At 37.0% G+C, this 17,309-nt stretch overlaps 1 protein-coding gene across 6 annotated transcripts in view; it reads right to left on the bottom strand.

Moving 5' to 3' along the window:
• The window catches only part of LOC109088990 (receptor-type tyrosine-protein phosphatase F-like), a 208,256-nt gene that overhangs the window by 48,139 nt on the left and 142,808 nt on the right, over positions 1 to 17,309 (bottom strand). For 4 of the 6 annotated variants that reach the window (XM_042725344.1, XM_042725345.1, XM_042725348.1 and 1 more), the window contains 2 exons: positions 16,599 to 16,904; positions 10,655 to 10,848 (listed from right to left, as the gene is read on the bottom strand). In XM_042725344.1, coding sequence (XP_042581278.1) covers positions 10,655 to 10,848; positions 16,599 to 16,904 — 500 coding nt within the window. The remainder of the gene's footprint in view (positions 1 to 10,654; positions 10,849 to 16,598; positions 16,905 to 17,309) is intronic. The other 2 variants (XM_042725346.1, XM_042725347.1) reach the window with 1 other exon arrangement.

Raw genomic sequence — 17,309 nt, 5'->3', positions numbered from 1 at the left:
AGGCAACAAAGGGTCATCAGATGGACATGTACAGTGAGCAGCTATTGTTTAGAGGTGGGTAAATCTGAAATCAATGTTCATTGTTATTCAGCTAATAGTGCATCAGTCTCTGTGTCTGAGCAGTGGGAAAAGTGTTCTTCTGCTCATATAAAAGTAACAAGTAGGCTAGCTATTAAATACCCCCTCCCCATTAATTTTTGAAAGAAATCTATACTTTTATTCAGCAAAGGTGTATTAAAATGATCAAAAGTGACAGTAAAGTGACATTTATTTGTCTAATCAATGCTGTTCTTTTGCGCTTTCTATTCATGAAAGAATCCTGACAAAAGTCTATCACAGTTTCCACAAAAATATGAAGCAGCACAGCGGTCTTCAACATTGATAATGATCAGAAATCAACATATTTGAATGATTCAGTGACACTGAAGACTGGAGTAATGCTGCTGAAAATTCAGCTTTGATCACAGGAATATATTACATTTTACAATATATTACAACATATTTTTTTTCTTCAAATTCTTAAAAATGTTTTACAATATATTGCTGATTTTAGGCTTGATGAGCAGAAGAGACTCCAAAAAACATTTAAAAATATGCCTGATATCATATATATATATATATATATATATATATATAGACCAGTATTAGCATGGAAAGCCATCATTTACATTTAGTCATTTAGCAGACTCTTTTAGCAAGTTTTTTTTAAGAATAGAAGTAGAATATTATAGAATTTTCAAATTAATTAATTGAAAACAGCACTCAAATCCAATCTAGTGACATCATGAAGACTCATGTACACCATCATTGAACAATGTACAGTAAATGGTTATATGTGTGTTCGTATGAGGAATAAAAAGAGTGAAATTGGGTAGTGAAGAGGGTAAATGGTCATATAGATTGTAATACACACACACACACACACACACACACACACACACACACACACACACACACACACACACACACACACACACACACACACACACACACTTGTGCTATAGCTGATGATTTAGTCCTCTGTCAGTAAGTAGAGATTAAGTTTCACCTTCGGAGGTTAGAGGATATCTGCTTATTCAGCACCTCGCACAGGGATTACTTTTTCCCCTTATTCCCCTCACACACACACACACACACACACACACACACACACACACACACACACACACACACACACACACACACACACACACACACACACACACACACACACACACACACACACACACACACACACACACACACACTCAGCTCAAAGAACCTGCCGTCTGCCAGTCAAAGCCTCACTTCCTGTGCATGTCTGAGGGCAGCAGGGTGATTTCTCCTCTTTATATGGCAGCTGCATATTCAGTCAACGCTTTGTCTTCCCCCAGATGCACATGAAGCGCTGCCATCTCACCGCTGATGGAGGGATTTATATTCCGCTCCATAACCTTGCTGACTAACAGCAAATAAAATACACGGTGCCTTCAGACCCTTCGAAAATGCTTTAATCATAAAACAGTGAATGCAAACACAGCGAGAGATGAGAAAGCTGAAGCAAGACAAAAGAAGCGGTTCAACGTTGATGAGACGAACTGCTCATCAAACACAAATGCAAGTCTCCAGCTCTGCACTGCATTTTATAGTTTCATAGAGACAGACTTTGGACTGATTTATTCTGGACATCATTCATTACCTATGAGAGCTGGAGATTTGGGGTGACATCTTTCAAAGACTGGACACCATAAACCTTGTAAATTAGTCTGCAGTGACTAGTTTTTCCTCATTATACAACCTCTGGGCCTTTGGAGCTCTGAGACTGACATATGACGTCTGAGTGCTTCATGTCTCCTGTATTTGTGGCCTTTCTGAGTGTCTATAAACCCTTGAACTGTGTGTGAGAGTGTTTTGTGATTTCATACCTGTGTTAAACTGTGGATGAACTTCTATGCTTGAACCTGCACGTCTATGAACTGCGTGTAGCTGTCTATCATCTCAGTTTACTGTGTGAGACCCTCCAGGCTCATCTGTAGCACATGTGCATCTGTATGTAGAGATCCATGCAGTCTTTCCTGTCTTCACTATGTCAATAATGTGTTTCAGCCTCACAAACATCCGATCACACAGAGAAGATGTGCTCTGGTTCTTCAGTAGTCTTTTAGTGGGAATGTCTGAGGCACTGAGCATCTCAGAAGCAGCACAGGAGCCGCTTTGATACAGATGCAGTGTGTAATTTACAAGCTGTGAGAGGATGAGAAACTGCTGAGATACATATGACTGTTTGTTGCTTCTTAAAATTGCTTTAGGCATTTTCCATGTTTGAAAAAGAGAACAAACTAAGCCTTGCAACTTTTTTTCTTTTAAACAAAGATTAAACATCAAAAAGTTTATATAAAAAATACACCAGTATCAGTAACAGGGTTGCAAATCAATGTTATTTTAGTAAAACTTGTATACTATTATATTATTTATTTATACTTTCAAATAGCTCTTTAATTTGAAGGTTTCAATTTTGTTTTCCATATTTGTTTTTTTTTAATTGTTTATAGCTTTAATTAATTAATATATGTTTTAATTTCAGTAATTTTAAACTAATTTATATCAAATAGGTGCCGATGCAACATTGTTAATTTTAGATCATTTTAAATAGTTTTAGTAAACAATAATTACACTTTTTACTCTAAATCAGCCATATATTTTTTTGCATAAATGGAAGCAAATACTGTAAACTGTAAATACTGTAAAAGTTTATGAATTTAGAAATTAGGTTTCTATAGTAGAAAACAACTTTTCAACAACAAAATCTAATGCTGAATGGTTCAGACTGACGAATGCAGTCAACAAAAAAGACAATTTATTTTACAAAGTTTTATAAAATTATATATTTATGTTCAAATAGTCCAAATGATGTCACTTCTCATGCATCACACTTTAAAATAATGCTACAAATGTTGTTTTTTTGTGCTAGAGAGATTCACACATTCAGAGTACTACTTCTCCAGAGTAATAACATGTTAGATTATACAAAAGAAAATGCGATTTGTGCCTCTAATGGTTTTACAAATCTCATGAGACACCAAAGTGTATCATATTCAGGCAAAGTGCCTTCAGCTGCCACAGGTCTGGAGTTTGAGTGCTTTTTCTCTCTCTTGTGATGAAGATGAGCAGTAATTTGGCTTTGACACTGATGCCTCTTCACTATAAGAGCCAAGAGAAGCGAGTAAAGTCATATCAGACATTCCTCATAGTGGACAAGATCCTACATGACTGCCTTTCAGGCTTGGGCAAATATGAGGGAAATGATGAAATATGATGCCACGCCAACTATTTGTGCTGTTAAATTGTTATATCAGTCAGCACACATTGAGGGTCATTTTCTGTTTGAGTCTCAGCCTTCATTCTGAGCTGATAAAAGCTTCCATTAGCATGACCTGATGTCAGCGCTCTCTCTCTCATATTTCATCACAGTTGGATTCCCAGGAGCCGGTTTGCTCAGACTAATGCCAAACACACACCACGAGGCAGCAGGTCGGCACCCTCAGCACAAACAAAGTCTCTGTTTCTTGTTTTCTGTTGCACATTTTACGCAACCAATAACTATGGAAGACTGTTTCTGCCATGGAAAAAAAATAAAAATAAAAGGTAATTGTGACTTTATCTCACAATTCAGAACTATTTTCTTTGAATTGCAAAAAACTCTCACAATTCTGAGTTTGCATCTTATAATTCTGTTTTTTTTCTCTCTGAATTTTGTTTAAATCTCACTTTTTTCTGCCACAAAATTCAAAATAAAAAGGTAAATGAGGATTTCTTATCTCACAATTCTGAAATTAAGAATAAAAAAAAGTGTGAATTATGAGATTTATGGAATTTGCAATTACCTTTTCATTTTGAACATTTTAGTAAGCTTCCATAAATCAGAAACTACATGGGCTGTCAATGGATCAATAAACACATAAATAATATTAAACAATTAAGCATAAGTTTATGACCTACTAGCTAAATCTTGTGTTAAGATTAAATATAAAGTTCTAGTTAGTTGCGTGCATGTGAAACCTCAGTGCTGGAGGCTGCTGTGTTTGGACCCTGGCTTCAATCTGCAGGGGGTAAATGAAGCACAGACTGTTCCTTACAGTTCCTTCATTAAACACTAAATGAGAGCTGCTGGTTAACTGATCACTGGAGACTTTAATCTGTGATGATATCCTGTGCACATATCTAAAGTTCACATGAGTGTATTAATGTGAAGAAATATGCAATCACACATTCTAAACATGACTTTCTAAACTCAGATAGTAAAAAAATTAATAAAATAGATACACTATCGTACAAAAGTTTGGGGTGAGATTTTTTTAGCCAGATTGCATTAAATTGATCAAAAGAGCAAAACTTTAAATAAATGCTGTTCTTTTTCATCAAATAATCCTGAAAAAGAAATAAAAGAAATCTTTTAAAAAGGACTTTCCCTCAAGACAATCCATGGCTAAAAAAAAAAAAAAAAAATGTTAAAAGTTAAATAGTAAATAAAAAGACTTTAATATTAATAACATTTCACAAGACTGTATTTTAGTAATGGCTATTGAAAAAAAACTTAAAAAGCAACCCCAACTTTTTGAACTGTAATATAAAAAAAATAAAACATATGTTAAAAGTTTCTCCAATAGCTAGGAGAAATAACACATATAAAAGTTTATATACACACACACAGTCGTGGCCAAAAGTTTTGTAATAACATTTGCTGCACAATATTTTAGAATATTTTACTGTATTTTAGTTCTGAAATAAATGCAGCACTTCATACGTTTCAAAGGCTTTTATCGTGATATGACATTTTAAAAAGTCTTTTGCATTCCAAAACTGGGCATGCTCTCAATCAACTTCTGGGCCAAATCAAACTGATGAACCCAATGTCTGTAGTATATAAAAAAAGTTATCAAAAACCTTTTCCAGGCATAAAAATTTCACATTCTGGTCCCCGAGCCACTTAGTTATCACGTTTTTGCCTTATGGCACGGTGCTCCATCGTGCTGAAAACGCATTAATTTGTTGGGTGGAAGAAGTTGCTGTTGGAGGGTTTTTTGGTAACATTCTTTATTCATGGCTGTGTTTTTTGGGCAGAATTGTGAGTGATAGCCCACTCCCTTGATGAGAAGCAAAGGGACCCCACACATTTGGTCAGGGATGCTTTATGTTTCATGACCAATATTCGCTCACCTTTTGCTTCTCCGACAAGCCTTTTTTCCAATGCCCCAAACAATCGCAAGTTTCATCTGAGAATATGACTTTGCCCCAGTCCTCAGCAGTCCATTCACTATACTTTTCGCAGAAGATCATCTATCTGATGTATCTTTTGGATGGCTTCTTTGTGCCCTCTTGACACCAGGCCATCTTCCAAAAGTTTGACTCACTTCGTGATGCGTTCACACCTGCCTGCTGCCATTCCTGAAAAAGCTCTGCACTGGTGGCATTCCCGCAAGCTAATCCTCTTATTGAGACTATCCTGGCGCTGCTGCTTTCTTGGACGCCCTGAATTTCTTTAAGAACGATCTGTCCTTGAAGTTCTTGATGATTAAAATTTGATTTAGGTTTCTTTTTTTGCCTGTGAAGTTTTTATGCAACGCAATGATGGCTGCACGCGTTTCTTATGCAGGTCACCATGGTTACAATTGAGACAATTGATTCAAGCAGAACAATGACACAATGGAAGCCCGAACCCAAGCATCACCCTCCTTTTAACATGTCAAGGTCTGCCACTAACCCAATCAGCCCTGACATAATGATCTCCACCTGAACATTTCTCACCTGAGTTAACCCTGAAATGATCTCAGCAGGTCCTTTAATGACAAAAACTGGCAGTGGAAAGGTTTTTTTGGGATTAAGCTACAATTCATCTGCCCATAACATAGTATAATGCAAATTGTTAGTTATAAAAACTTAATTCAACTTTTCCATTTCCAGTTTATGTAATTCTCAAAACTTTTGCCACGACTGTATATATATATATATACTACATATGCTTTTCTGTGGATATTTAATTTTATTGAGCATAAGAGATCTTATTTTTTATGATTTTTTTTTGTTGTACACACAAAGATCACACTGAATCCCTAAAAAAAACACTCCACTATGCCCTACAAGTAGGGAAGCCTGTGTGTGTTAGGCTGAGTTTATCTCATTCTCCTGATCTCTCTCTCTCTCTCTCTGCCTCCCTCACAGTGACCGGGTCACCGCGCACACCTTCTCCTGCGCTGAAGGAGACATAGATCAGACTTTGACAGCATGTCTTATCTGATGAGATGTGCCTCATGCTTCACAGCTCTACTCTCTCTCTCTTTCACACACGCAGGGGATCATCCAGGTCCTCAGGTATGAAAAGAAAAAGCAGCCGCCCATCACTGTACTGTACCAAAGCAAAACTCAATCCAGAGAGAACTTCCTTCAGGAAGAATCAAATCCGACAAAAACCTCTTCCGAAGGCCGCTAGAGACAAAGCATTGCACAGTCTGAATCAATCAGACCAGTCGAAACACCAAACTGTTAACAGAAATAAAGAGACTTTGGAAAACCACAAGAAAACCTTCCACAAGGTAGTAAATATTAATTCTCCAGTTCATCAGGTTCACAAGCCTTTCCTCAGCAGTACACCTTTAACATTAATATTTACTTGAATCATCCTCTTAGATGTCAAGTAATGCTGTAACCTCTCAACAAACAGGCAAATTTTAAATAATATATTTGATGACTGTTGTTTTATTGAAGATCAGAGTGAAGTGTTACACATTTTACTGTTGAGTCAACATGAAAAAGGATTCACAAGCCATTTTACTTCTGCAGTGTGATGGCCTTCTGAATGAAAGAAGATATGCAACATGACACTGTAATGCGTAGTAATCGTGTCAGAGGCAAAGACACATTTTTTTACATTTTGAATAAAGTGCACTGAAGAATTGATTTTCATTCTACTGTACTGTTAAATTTAATTTGAAAGTAAAATTTAGGCCCAATCAGTGTTATTTCTGTATTTTTAAATATATAAGTATTTATTAATATTTTAAATTTGACTTTTTAATTGTAGTAATTTATTTGCATTTGTCATTTGTTTGTTTTTTTTACGTTTTTATTTAGCTTTTTTTTATTCCAGCATTAGTAAATTTAGTACTTCATTTTATTAACTTAAACATTTTTAAATAAAACTTTTCATCTATTTTATATTTTTATTATGTTTTAGCTCTATATTTTACTCTAATACATGTTTAATTATAAATATTTATCTTTATTATACAACAGTTTTTTAATAGTTTTAGTTAACACTAACCACACTGAGCCCAATACAATTATATGAAGTATAATATATAACTCTCCAAACAGCCATTTAGCCACCTCAAGAACCTACACAGCCAGAAATGACTCTTGATAAGATGAGGGCTGATTACTGAACCTTTCTGTTAAAAATGAATGGACAGTGATTATATTAGAGCCATATAAACTCCCATAAAGTCCTGGGAGGCAGCAGCTAATCAAGGCTTTATGTAGCTGTGTGTTTATACCCATGACGTCTTAAAGTTTCACATCACTCTGTTCCTTTTTTAATTAGTCAAGGGAGAGCAGGCAAAAAGGCCAGCTAATAAAAAGAGACTGCTCACATTAGTGCTAAACACAATCAAAGACAGCATGAAGCCAACTTCAGTCATAAAACTGAGTTTAAGCTCTGGAGCAGATGTAGTTTTCCTCTGTTTTTAGGGTGTGAAGAGAAATGACGCCTGTGGAGCGTAGCTGCTGGGCAGACTTCATCAGGACGGATGGCCCAGAGCCACTTCATATCTTTAGACAAGGACATGGTGGCCATAAAGTTGGGCACAGGCGAATGGTTGGGTGGCGTGAGACTTGGTGAGAGAGCAGTCATCAGCCTCAGAGACTGACAGAACAGGCCTCTCAAAATGATTCAGCACACTCTGCACAGATTCAATCCATCACGCATGGAAGTGATGTACGAGTCAGCCCAAACTCATCTCATCTCCTCTCATCTTTTCCTCCGCTCCCCGCGGCCCAAATACAACAGAACGCACTCTGTTTGGCATTTCTGAACAGAGAACAAGCAAAACAAATGGCTGCTTATCGGTTCTAATGTGGAAATGGCTCTGGTGTCCAGCTGGCCTTCATTACACAACGCCAGGAACAAATGAACAACCAAAGACTCAAACCGAGATGATTTTATCATCATTGCTTACAAAAACTATTGTTTGATTCTTTTTTCCTTCACAAATGATGTCTTTAATGTCAAATTTGCTGGTTTTACTCACTTTTATCTTACTTGCACAAATTAAAGATTATTTCCCCACTTTTGTATAATTTGACAGTTAATTGGAAACTATGCACGCAAATATATATATTTTTAACCTTGATGTTTTTTTTCTCATTTTTTTCTCATACAACACATTGTCAGGATCCCAGTCTATGTTCCCCTGTCTTTGGTTTTATGGACTCTTATTTTGAAATGTTGTTGTTCCCCATTGTTTCTGTGTTCCCTTGTTCCTTTGCCCATCTTGTTTGTTTCTATAGTAATTGATTAGCTCCTCCCTCTTCGTTACCTCATTATCCTGTCAGTATATAACCCAGTCTTACACCACCATTCACTGCTGATTATTGTTTTGCCCATGTTGTCTTGGTTCCTGCCGTCGTGGTTTGTTTTGGATTGTTTACCTGGTTTTGATTCTTGCTTTCGTATTTTTGGATTACCCTGTCTGGATATTGTTCGCTCATCGAAAACCCACGCTTGCCCTAGGATTAATAAATCTTATTTACTTGGACAAGTGACAATGGCTTAATGTTTTTTTTTTAATTCACTTGTTTGAGTCAAATGTTTTATAGCATTGTTTTTTTAATTTATTTGTCTTGTTATGCCCTTAAGGTAATTTTATGTACAGCACTTTGGTCAACCAATGGTTGTTTTTAAATGTGGTTTATATATGAATGAATGAACAAATTAATAAATAAACGTTTTTATAATGGATTCTCATATTTTACGATTAAATGGTAAAACAATAAAGTCTAAAATGCATTTGAAAGTATAAAAAAATAAGTAGTTAAACACTTTTCTAAGAATAATAATAATAGTTTACTGCATTTTTACTATTGTTATTTTACTATATTCACAGTTTTGCCAGAAAAAAATACATGTTTGTCATGCTAATAAAACACAATACATTGAAAGGGAATTGAGATTACTAGGCAACATACTGTACAATAAGTTTCTACTAAGTGCCTGATGTGTAAATGTATTTATGCAAAAGTGTCAAGTTTGTGTGATAAATAGATGTCCATGTATGACGACTAATGATTTTAAGTTTGCATGAGTGAACGTGTATCTGATAATAAAAACAAAAGTGCAGAGATGCAAGAATCTTGCTCAAGACTCCTCGCCTCCACAAAGATAAGACAGGAATGCAGCTGACGAATGGAAAAAGAGGTGCCAGTTTATCTGCTGGGAGGGAGAAAGAAAACCCAAAATGAACGTGTGTGAACAGCAGACGAGGTTCTCGAACGCATCACCGAGAGTAGCCAACGGGAACGAGGCAGATCCTTCGAGGATGCATCTGAACTTTCCTGTAGTTTGACTCATGTCTCGTTCTGTTCCTTGAGTTCTGACATTCATGAGGCACAGGTCTCTTAGCATCACGCATGCTGTAAGTCATGCATGTAGTGTAATTCCCTGTCACACACACTAAAGCAGGCTGACTGAGAGGCAGATACCTGGAGTCAGAGAGTCTGCGTGCTCCTGCAAGCTAAACACTGAATAACAATCCTACAGCAGCTCTCCACGGCCGGCTGCTCTCTCCCATGAATACTCAGCAAGGATTAGAGCACCACTACAGCTCCTGATCCATTTCAGCAAAAACCAATTCCTCTCAAATACATATATATTAATATTAACTTCATTTGAATAACACTCGCTGAGTTCGGATCATCCCTCTGCAAGCTGGAATTACACTCTTATGAATAAAACTCTTCAACATTAGTTCTCTGACTTCACTTTTGTCAGATATTTGTCAGATTGAGATGACTACTAACATTTTATGTATCAAACTGCATGCTTTAAAATGTGGTTGATCTTGATTTAAAATGTATAAAGCACATGATAGTTTACTCGCCAAATGTATTCAGAAGCTGTTGGAATGAAACGTTTATATTGAGAAGGGATATTCAGAAAAAATAGATGTGTATCTATGAAAGAGGTGAAATTGTGGGAAAACTGTGACAAAAAATGAAGAATGTGTAGTTTACTTTGGAAATAAATACATAATTTTATATGTAAGTGACAAAAATATATTACTCAAAAATAATTGAAAATTTGTATATGTAAAACTCAAAACAAAAGTATTAATTTATGAAAAGTATGATTTTCAGTTATATATGACAGTCTAAAGTAACATTATTATTTTTTTTGGATAGATTAACTTTAGTAGTGAAATGTTAATCTGTTAACATTATTTAACTGCATTTACTAACAATGCTTCTAAATAATAATAAAGCGTTTATTTTAATTTATATATATATTTAATATAATAAGTACCATACACGTGTATAAGTACTACCCTAAATCTTGAGGATGATCATGTTTTTGTGACTTTACAATGTGACTTGACTGCAGATTTTTAATTTTCTGTGCAAGTACCTGTGCCTCTGGAAGGGCCACATCCAGTATGATGGGCTGTCCACGTGGCTCTCCGTTCTCCAGCCGTGAGTAAACCACCTGATAGCCGCGGATCTGTCCGTGCTGCTTCTGCTGCAGAGGAGGCTTCCAGGACACCCGCAGGGCCGTGGAGTTCACGTTGTCCACCTCAACCCTGCGTGGAGGGGCGCCAGGCACTGTGGGAGGCAGAGAAGAAACGTTTAGAGCTTCATCACACACTCACAACACACACAGATCAGCTAAAGGTGCAAACCAGCTCCCAGGCTACAGCCAACACATTTGAACAACTTTTTAATTCTGTTACTCTCCATAATTCACCTCCGACATTACATCTCTCAAATAGTTTATATTTGATCAAAAAAATTACATGTGTATTTGTTTATTAAAATAATATTTTACCAATATATTTAACAATCTTTTTTTAAGGTTTCAAATGTTAATATTACAAGTCTAAGTTTGGGACAAATAAAATATAATCTATTCATTTTAGGTATTTTAATAATAATAATAATAATAATAATAATAATAATAATAATAATAATAATAATAATAATAATAATTTGATATTACATTTCTCATTTTTCTCAAATTCACAAAGCCTGCAAAAATGGGCTTTAAAAATAAATAAAATGACATATAATAATAAACTAATATAATAATAAAATATGTAATATAAAATAAAGTTAAAATGTAATAATATTGATTGCTCACCCTTGTGTTGCACCAAAACTTCATTCACAGATACAGACTCCAAAAAAAAAAAAAAAAAGCATTCATGAAATAATTTAGACTGAAATACCAACTTTTTCAATTTATTTCAGTCATTTTTAGGGCTTGACAGCTGGTGGTCACCATAAACCTTAATTGCATGGAAACAACCAGTGTTAATATATATGTCATATAGCTTTGAAACAACATAAGGGTGATAAAATTAAGAAGGGAGAACTATCCTTTTGACATGCATTTCACAAGCATAAATGTGTTGGACTGAGAGCTTGGGAGACAGGCTTCACCAAACCCACATAACGCCCCGGGCCAGCTCAGCTCCGTCAGAGTTTGGGCTGAATACAGACCTGACTTGAGTGCAAAAGAGTAGCAGTTCAGTAGATGTTAATGACAGTCAATTGATAGTCAATAGAGGAGGCAGTGAAGGGAGGGAAGACAGGAGTGAAGGTTAAAAAGCTCAGCATTAAGAGATTAATAACCAGATAGAGAACAGCCTCTCCCATCCCAGAAGTAACAGCTCAGAGCGCAGAAGATCTATGGAGGCTCAAGAGCTGAACGTCAGCAAAATAGGCTGCGCTTAATTGGAGTCATTTAACTGTATAAATGTGCTCGGCGCTGGCTGGAATTCAGCCTTGACCTTCAGACGAGAAAAAAGTCGATGCCTGAAAACAGATAAACAAAACTATAGTGCTCCTCTGCAGATGTGTGACCAGAGCTGGAACGAAAGCATTGACACGGTCAATTTTAACAGCATGTTTGTGCAAGTTTAACACAAGTTCATCTCAGTCGACACCCTTTGCAGCATAATGTCAATTACCACAGACACAAATCCGGGGAAAAGACTTGAACTTACAATGGAGTAAACTAGGCCAGCGTTGCAGGGGGTTGAAAGCTACTGTAAATGAATAATTCAGTCTAGTAAGTTTCATGTGAAAGTTTGCTGGGCCTTATGTATTCATGACACGGCTGAAAAACTGCATCTGGCTTTACACAGACAAGATGAGTAATCCATTCTCACACTCATACTTTTATGTTCAATTCCTGTCATTACTCTTTTGAAACTGTGTTTTAATTAGGGCTGCTTAATTATGACACAAATTGTCAATTATTTTCCTTGATATGATTATGTAGATCAGTGATCCTCAAATGTTTTGAATTTAAGCAACCCAAAGAGTCAAAGATAATATTTAAAGGCTGATCATTTTCATACATTTACAGGGCGGAAATATATTAAAATAATTAACTTAACTTTATAATTAACTTTATAATTATCCTAAATAAGCAACAAAATTAAATTTCATAATCACAACAACTGAATTTTCTTTATTGTTTACACTTTTTACCAATGAATAAACATGACTTTTCTAGTTATTATCGTTTTTTTACTGACAAATAGCAATTTCCCTCCATATTACGCCCCAATTTCCATCCAATTCATATTATTTTAATATTTTTTAAATTACTTAGATTAATGTTTTCCCCCCATATTTTCAATTTCCATGACTTTACCAGGTCTACAAATCACACTTTTAAAATTCCCTCATACAATCTTAAAAACGGGAGCTGTTAAGGGAAGAAATAATATATATATATATATATAATATATATATATATATAATTTCAGCTTATATCTTTAACTGTTTTCATTTATTTTAAACCTTGCTATTTTAAGCCATTTTGGGGCCCCCTGCTTGAGAACCACTTGTGTAGACTATTATTTTTTAATAATTATGCAGTTCTAAAATTTATGTCCTAGTACTGTGTACTAACTTTCTAAGTGTTACACACACAAAAAAAAAAAAGAAAAAAAAAAGGACCAACTGTCACTGGGCCGGTATCCTTTCAAAAGGTAACTAAAATGTACACTATGTACTTTTAAAGTGCTAATATGTACCTTTAAGGTACTCATATGCTCTATTTAGGGGAAAATAAAGTACAAATATGTACATTTCAGCTTTTGTACCTTGTTGCGCTGCAGTGACAGCTTTGTACTTTTTCCATTTTGTGCAGCTTTGTGCATTAATCATAATTTAAAAACAAAACAAAACATTTAAGAAGTCAAATTTATTTTCTGTGGTAATCGATGTTATGTCACAAGTGCTGTCGATGGAGCTTAACTTGTATTGAACGCGTAACATTCCCTTGAGGGATGAAAGCACAGACTTTGCTTCTCAAATCTTCCGGCTCCATCCTGACATCTGACTCCGCTGTCTCACGCTCGCTCAACTTTCACTCGCTCGTTTTCTCGCTCTCATCCCACGTCTCCATGGAAACCATACCAACTGGAGGGGACAGGTTCACACTACGCTCGCTGCGCACAGCCACTTCATGCCACTCCAGCTCTTAAAGCACATTACCCAGAGTTCCAGGCATGAAGGCAATATCGCAGGGAAATTACACGTGTGCTGGCAGGATCCGTAATATGATAAATATCAGAGATCACCTGAGAACAACGTAAGGCTCTTAAGGGTTCTCAGCCCGGCATCAAAACAGGACCTGGTCTACCGAGACCTGCTTCATGCATCACAGACCACATCTAATCACAAGCCGCTAACACATGGGCCGCTTTTATAAGGCAGAACATTTCTGTGAGAGTTTCTAATAAGAAATACAGCTTGCATTCAGATCCTGTGTGCCGTGACCTCGCTCAAACCCGGCAGCCCAGCACTTTGCTTTCCTGCGTAAAAGACATTCATAACTGCGGTGAATAAACTATCAAGCTCAGAACGCCTCAAACCAAAGCGTGCGCTTTGATTTATAAGAATACACAAGTTAAGAGGTTGAGAAATGTAAAAACCGCTCTGTTCTGTCTGGGATTTGCTAACGAACGATCTCGTCGCAGCGGTTCTGCTTGATGAATATGGATGTCAGCAAGCTTCTCTGAATGGGCTGAAAAGGTAAGAAGAACCGATGGAAAAGTTTACAGATAAAAAGCACAGCTAATTTATCAATGGCTGCACCTGCAGCCTCACTTTTTCACTTTCAGTCAGCGCCGTTAAAGCCTTATCAGCCACCGCAGCGCATTATTCTCTTCAGAATATGCAAGAGAAAACTCAATAGCTTGATTTATCTCATTTTGCCCTGATTAATAACCCACCAAAAGAAGCAGAAATGAAACTGAACAACGCATATAAAGTTCAGCAGCCGAGTTTAGTGCATCAACTTTAAAAACAGGCCCCCGGCCTACATCAATCTTTCGTTCAGTTTTATTCCTTGCTAAGCTTAGCATCACTATCACTATTGCTCATGCTTGGTTCAGTATAGGCTTACATAAAATATACTATTACTATTGATAGAGATATCATTTTTGCTCTGCAGACAGTAAAATATTCCACAGACTTACATTGCAGGAAAGATTCAAGCCATATCTAGAGACCAGAATAGGACAGAAACAACCACCCAGAACACCCCAGCAGTGTATATCAGCACCAGAGCAATCACTCAGAACAACTACACCCGTCAACAGTTTGGGGATGGTAGGATTTTAACTCTCTTCTGCTCACCAAAGCTGCATACTGTACTTGATCTAAAAATACAGTAATATTGTGAAATATTATTACAGTGTAAAGTAACTATTTTCTTTGTGAGTATAATTTAAAATATAATGTATTGCTGTTGTCAAAGCTGAATTTTCAGCATCATTACTCAGTGTCTCAGTGTCACAAGATCCTTCAGAACTCATTCTAATATAATGCGTCTAATATACTGAGTGTTTATCCTGTTACGAATCAATGGGGCTGATTATACCAGGGCTGCATGTGATGGGTTAAAATGAAACAGAAAAGGCAGCACTTGCTTAAGGGAGAGAGAAACTGCCACTGCAAGCAGCACTGGTAGCGACCACTCAAAAAAATCAAAATAAAATAAAATAACCCCCCTTCCTGGTAAAAGACAAATACAAAGAGAGAAGAGGGGAGATGGGATATAAAAAAGAGAGTGTGCAATTTGATTGACAGGATTAACAGACACGGGACATGTACTTCCGGCTTTCACCTGTCAGTCAAACTGCTGAGCCCAGTGGAGACAGAAATGTGCAGCATTAAACGAGCCCCACATATGGACAAACACACACTCATGCACATACACTCAGAGTATTTTTACATTTCATGTGAGTGCTGTTTGCTCATGCAAAACTCATTGCTAAGACTCTAGGATGTCATGGGCTAAGCGGCTGTCAGAGTGCTCAGGGAAGTTGCTAAGTGGATACTCACTGGCCCAGATCTAATCTTGTGATATTCTTTTCTAAATATAAGTCTGGTTTGTCCTTCAATGTACACTACCATTTAAAATTTTGGGGTCACTATGGCTTAATATTTCTTTTAAATGCCTAGTTTTACTCAGCAAGGACGCATTTAATCCAAAAGTGACAGTAAAGACAATGATGTAGTAACAAAAAAATATATTTCAAATAAAAAAAAATTATTTTGAACTTTCTATTCACAAAAAGAATCCTGAAAATTCATGGACTTTTTTAAACATTGATAATAATCAGAAATGTTTCTGGAGCAGCAAATCAGCATATTAGAATGATTTCTGAAGGATCATGTGACACTGAAGACTGAAGTAATGATTCTAAAAAAAATCAACTTTGATCACAGCATTAAATTACATTTTACAGTATATTCACATAGAAAATAGTTATTTTAAATTGTAATAATTTCAAATAATATTAATATTTTTACTGTATTTTGATCAAAGTTGTGTTAGTCTGTGGGATTTTTCCACCCATTTGATATTAACTATGGGTAACAGTAATAGTAACACTTGTTTTAGTTACATCTATAAGAACCTTCTCTAAATAAAGGTCCATGTTGGTGTGTGGGAGCGTCTCGATGTGCCACGTGAACCCCACCGAAACCCTCCAATCGCCCACTCATTCTGAGTCTTTTCATCGCACAGCAAAGACTGACTCACAGAACAAAACCCCAGCGCTGTCCTGAACTATCACTCCACTATAGAGACAGAGAGACCAGCTCCTGCTCTCCTGCTTCCTGTGTCTGCTGCACCAGAGCCGCACATTAATAACAGAAGAGAGAGGAACAGCAGGCATAAACACCAGCGTAACAGAAGAAAGAGAGAGAATCACACAGGGAGGCGTGGATTCATGCCATTCTCTCAGGAAACCCGGAGCGAGGAGTTAGTGCTGGTGAGTTAGAAGATGCGGAGAGCAGATCTGGAGCACCCGTTAGCTGAGCATTACCGTCCTCTTTGGTTCTGACGCGGGTGCTGCTGCTCTCCGGACCGGGACCCACGTCTGTGTGCGCTTTGACCCACACCACGTACTCCGTCCACTTCTCCAGCCCCTCCAGCACGTAGCTGGACACATCCGCTGGGATGTCCTTGACCTCGTGACGCTGCTGGTCCTCGCCTGACACCGCCTGATAGGCCAGAGAGTACCTGACGATGTTTCCGTGGCGACTGGCGGCCGGAGGAGCCGCCCAACTCACCTTGATGCTGGTGGAGCTGAGACTGATCAGGTGCACTTCCTGTGGGGGGGCGGACGGGGCTGGAAAGGGGTGCAGGAACACATGAGCCGGGACCTGTTGCATAAACTTAGCCTCTGTGTGTCTTAAGAACTTGTCTGACTAACAAGTAGTTTGCCAAGGGGTAATCGGTCTTACTTTTAAGATTCAAATTAGATCAGTCTACCTTTTTGTGTAACTGATTTTAATTTATGACTAACTTCTATGCAAGTTTATGCAACCGGCTGGCAAAGAAAATAAAGGTTCTTTGCAAAACTCAAGTTTAAGAATATAAGACCCAGGGGTCTTGAGCTGACAAATACAGTAAACAAACACAAACATATAGAAATAACTATAAACATGCACCATGAAAACTCATTTTTGGAGGATTCCAAATAGACTATTTAGTCATCCTTTGATAATGTTCAAAAGTTTGGGGTCAGTAAGGT

Source organism: Cyprinus carpio, chromosome B6, assembly GCF_018340385.1.
Source record: "Cyprinus carpio isolate SPL01 chromosome B6, ASM1834038v1, whole genome shotgun sequence".
NCBI classification, from domain to species: Eukaryota; Metazoa; Chordata; class Actinopteri; order Cypriniformes; family Cyprinidae; genus Cyprinus; species Cyprinus carpio.
This window is presented reverse-complemented; position numbering and strand designations above follow the sequence as displayed.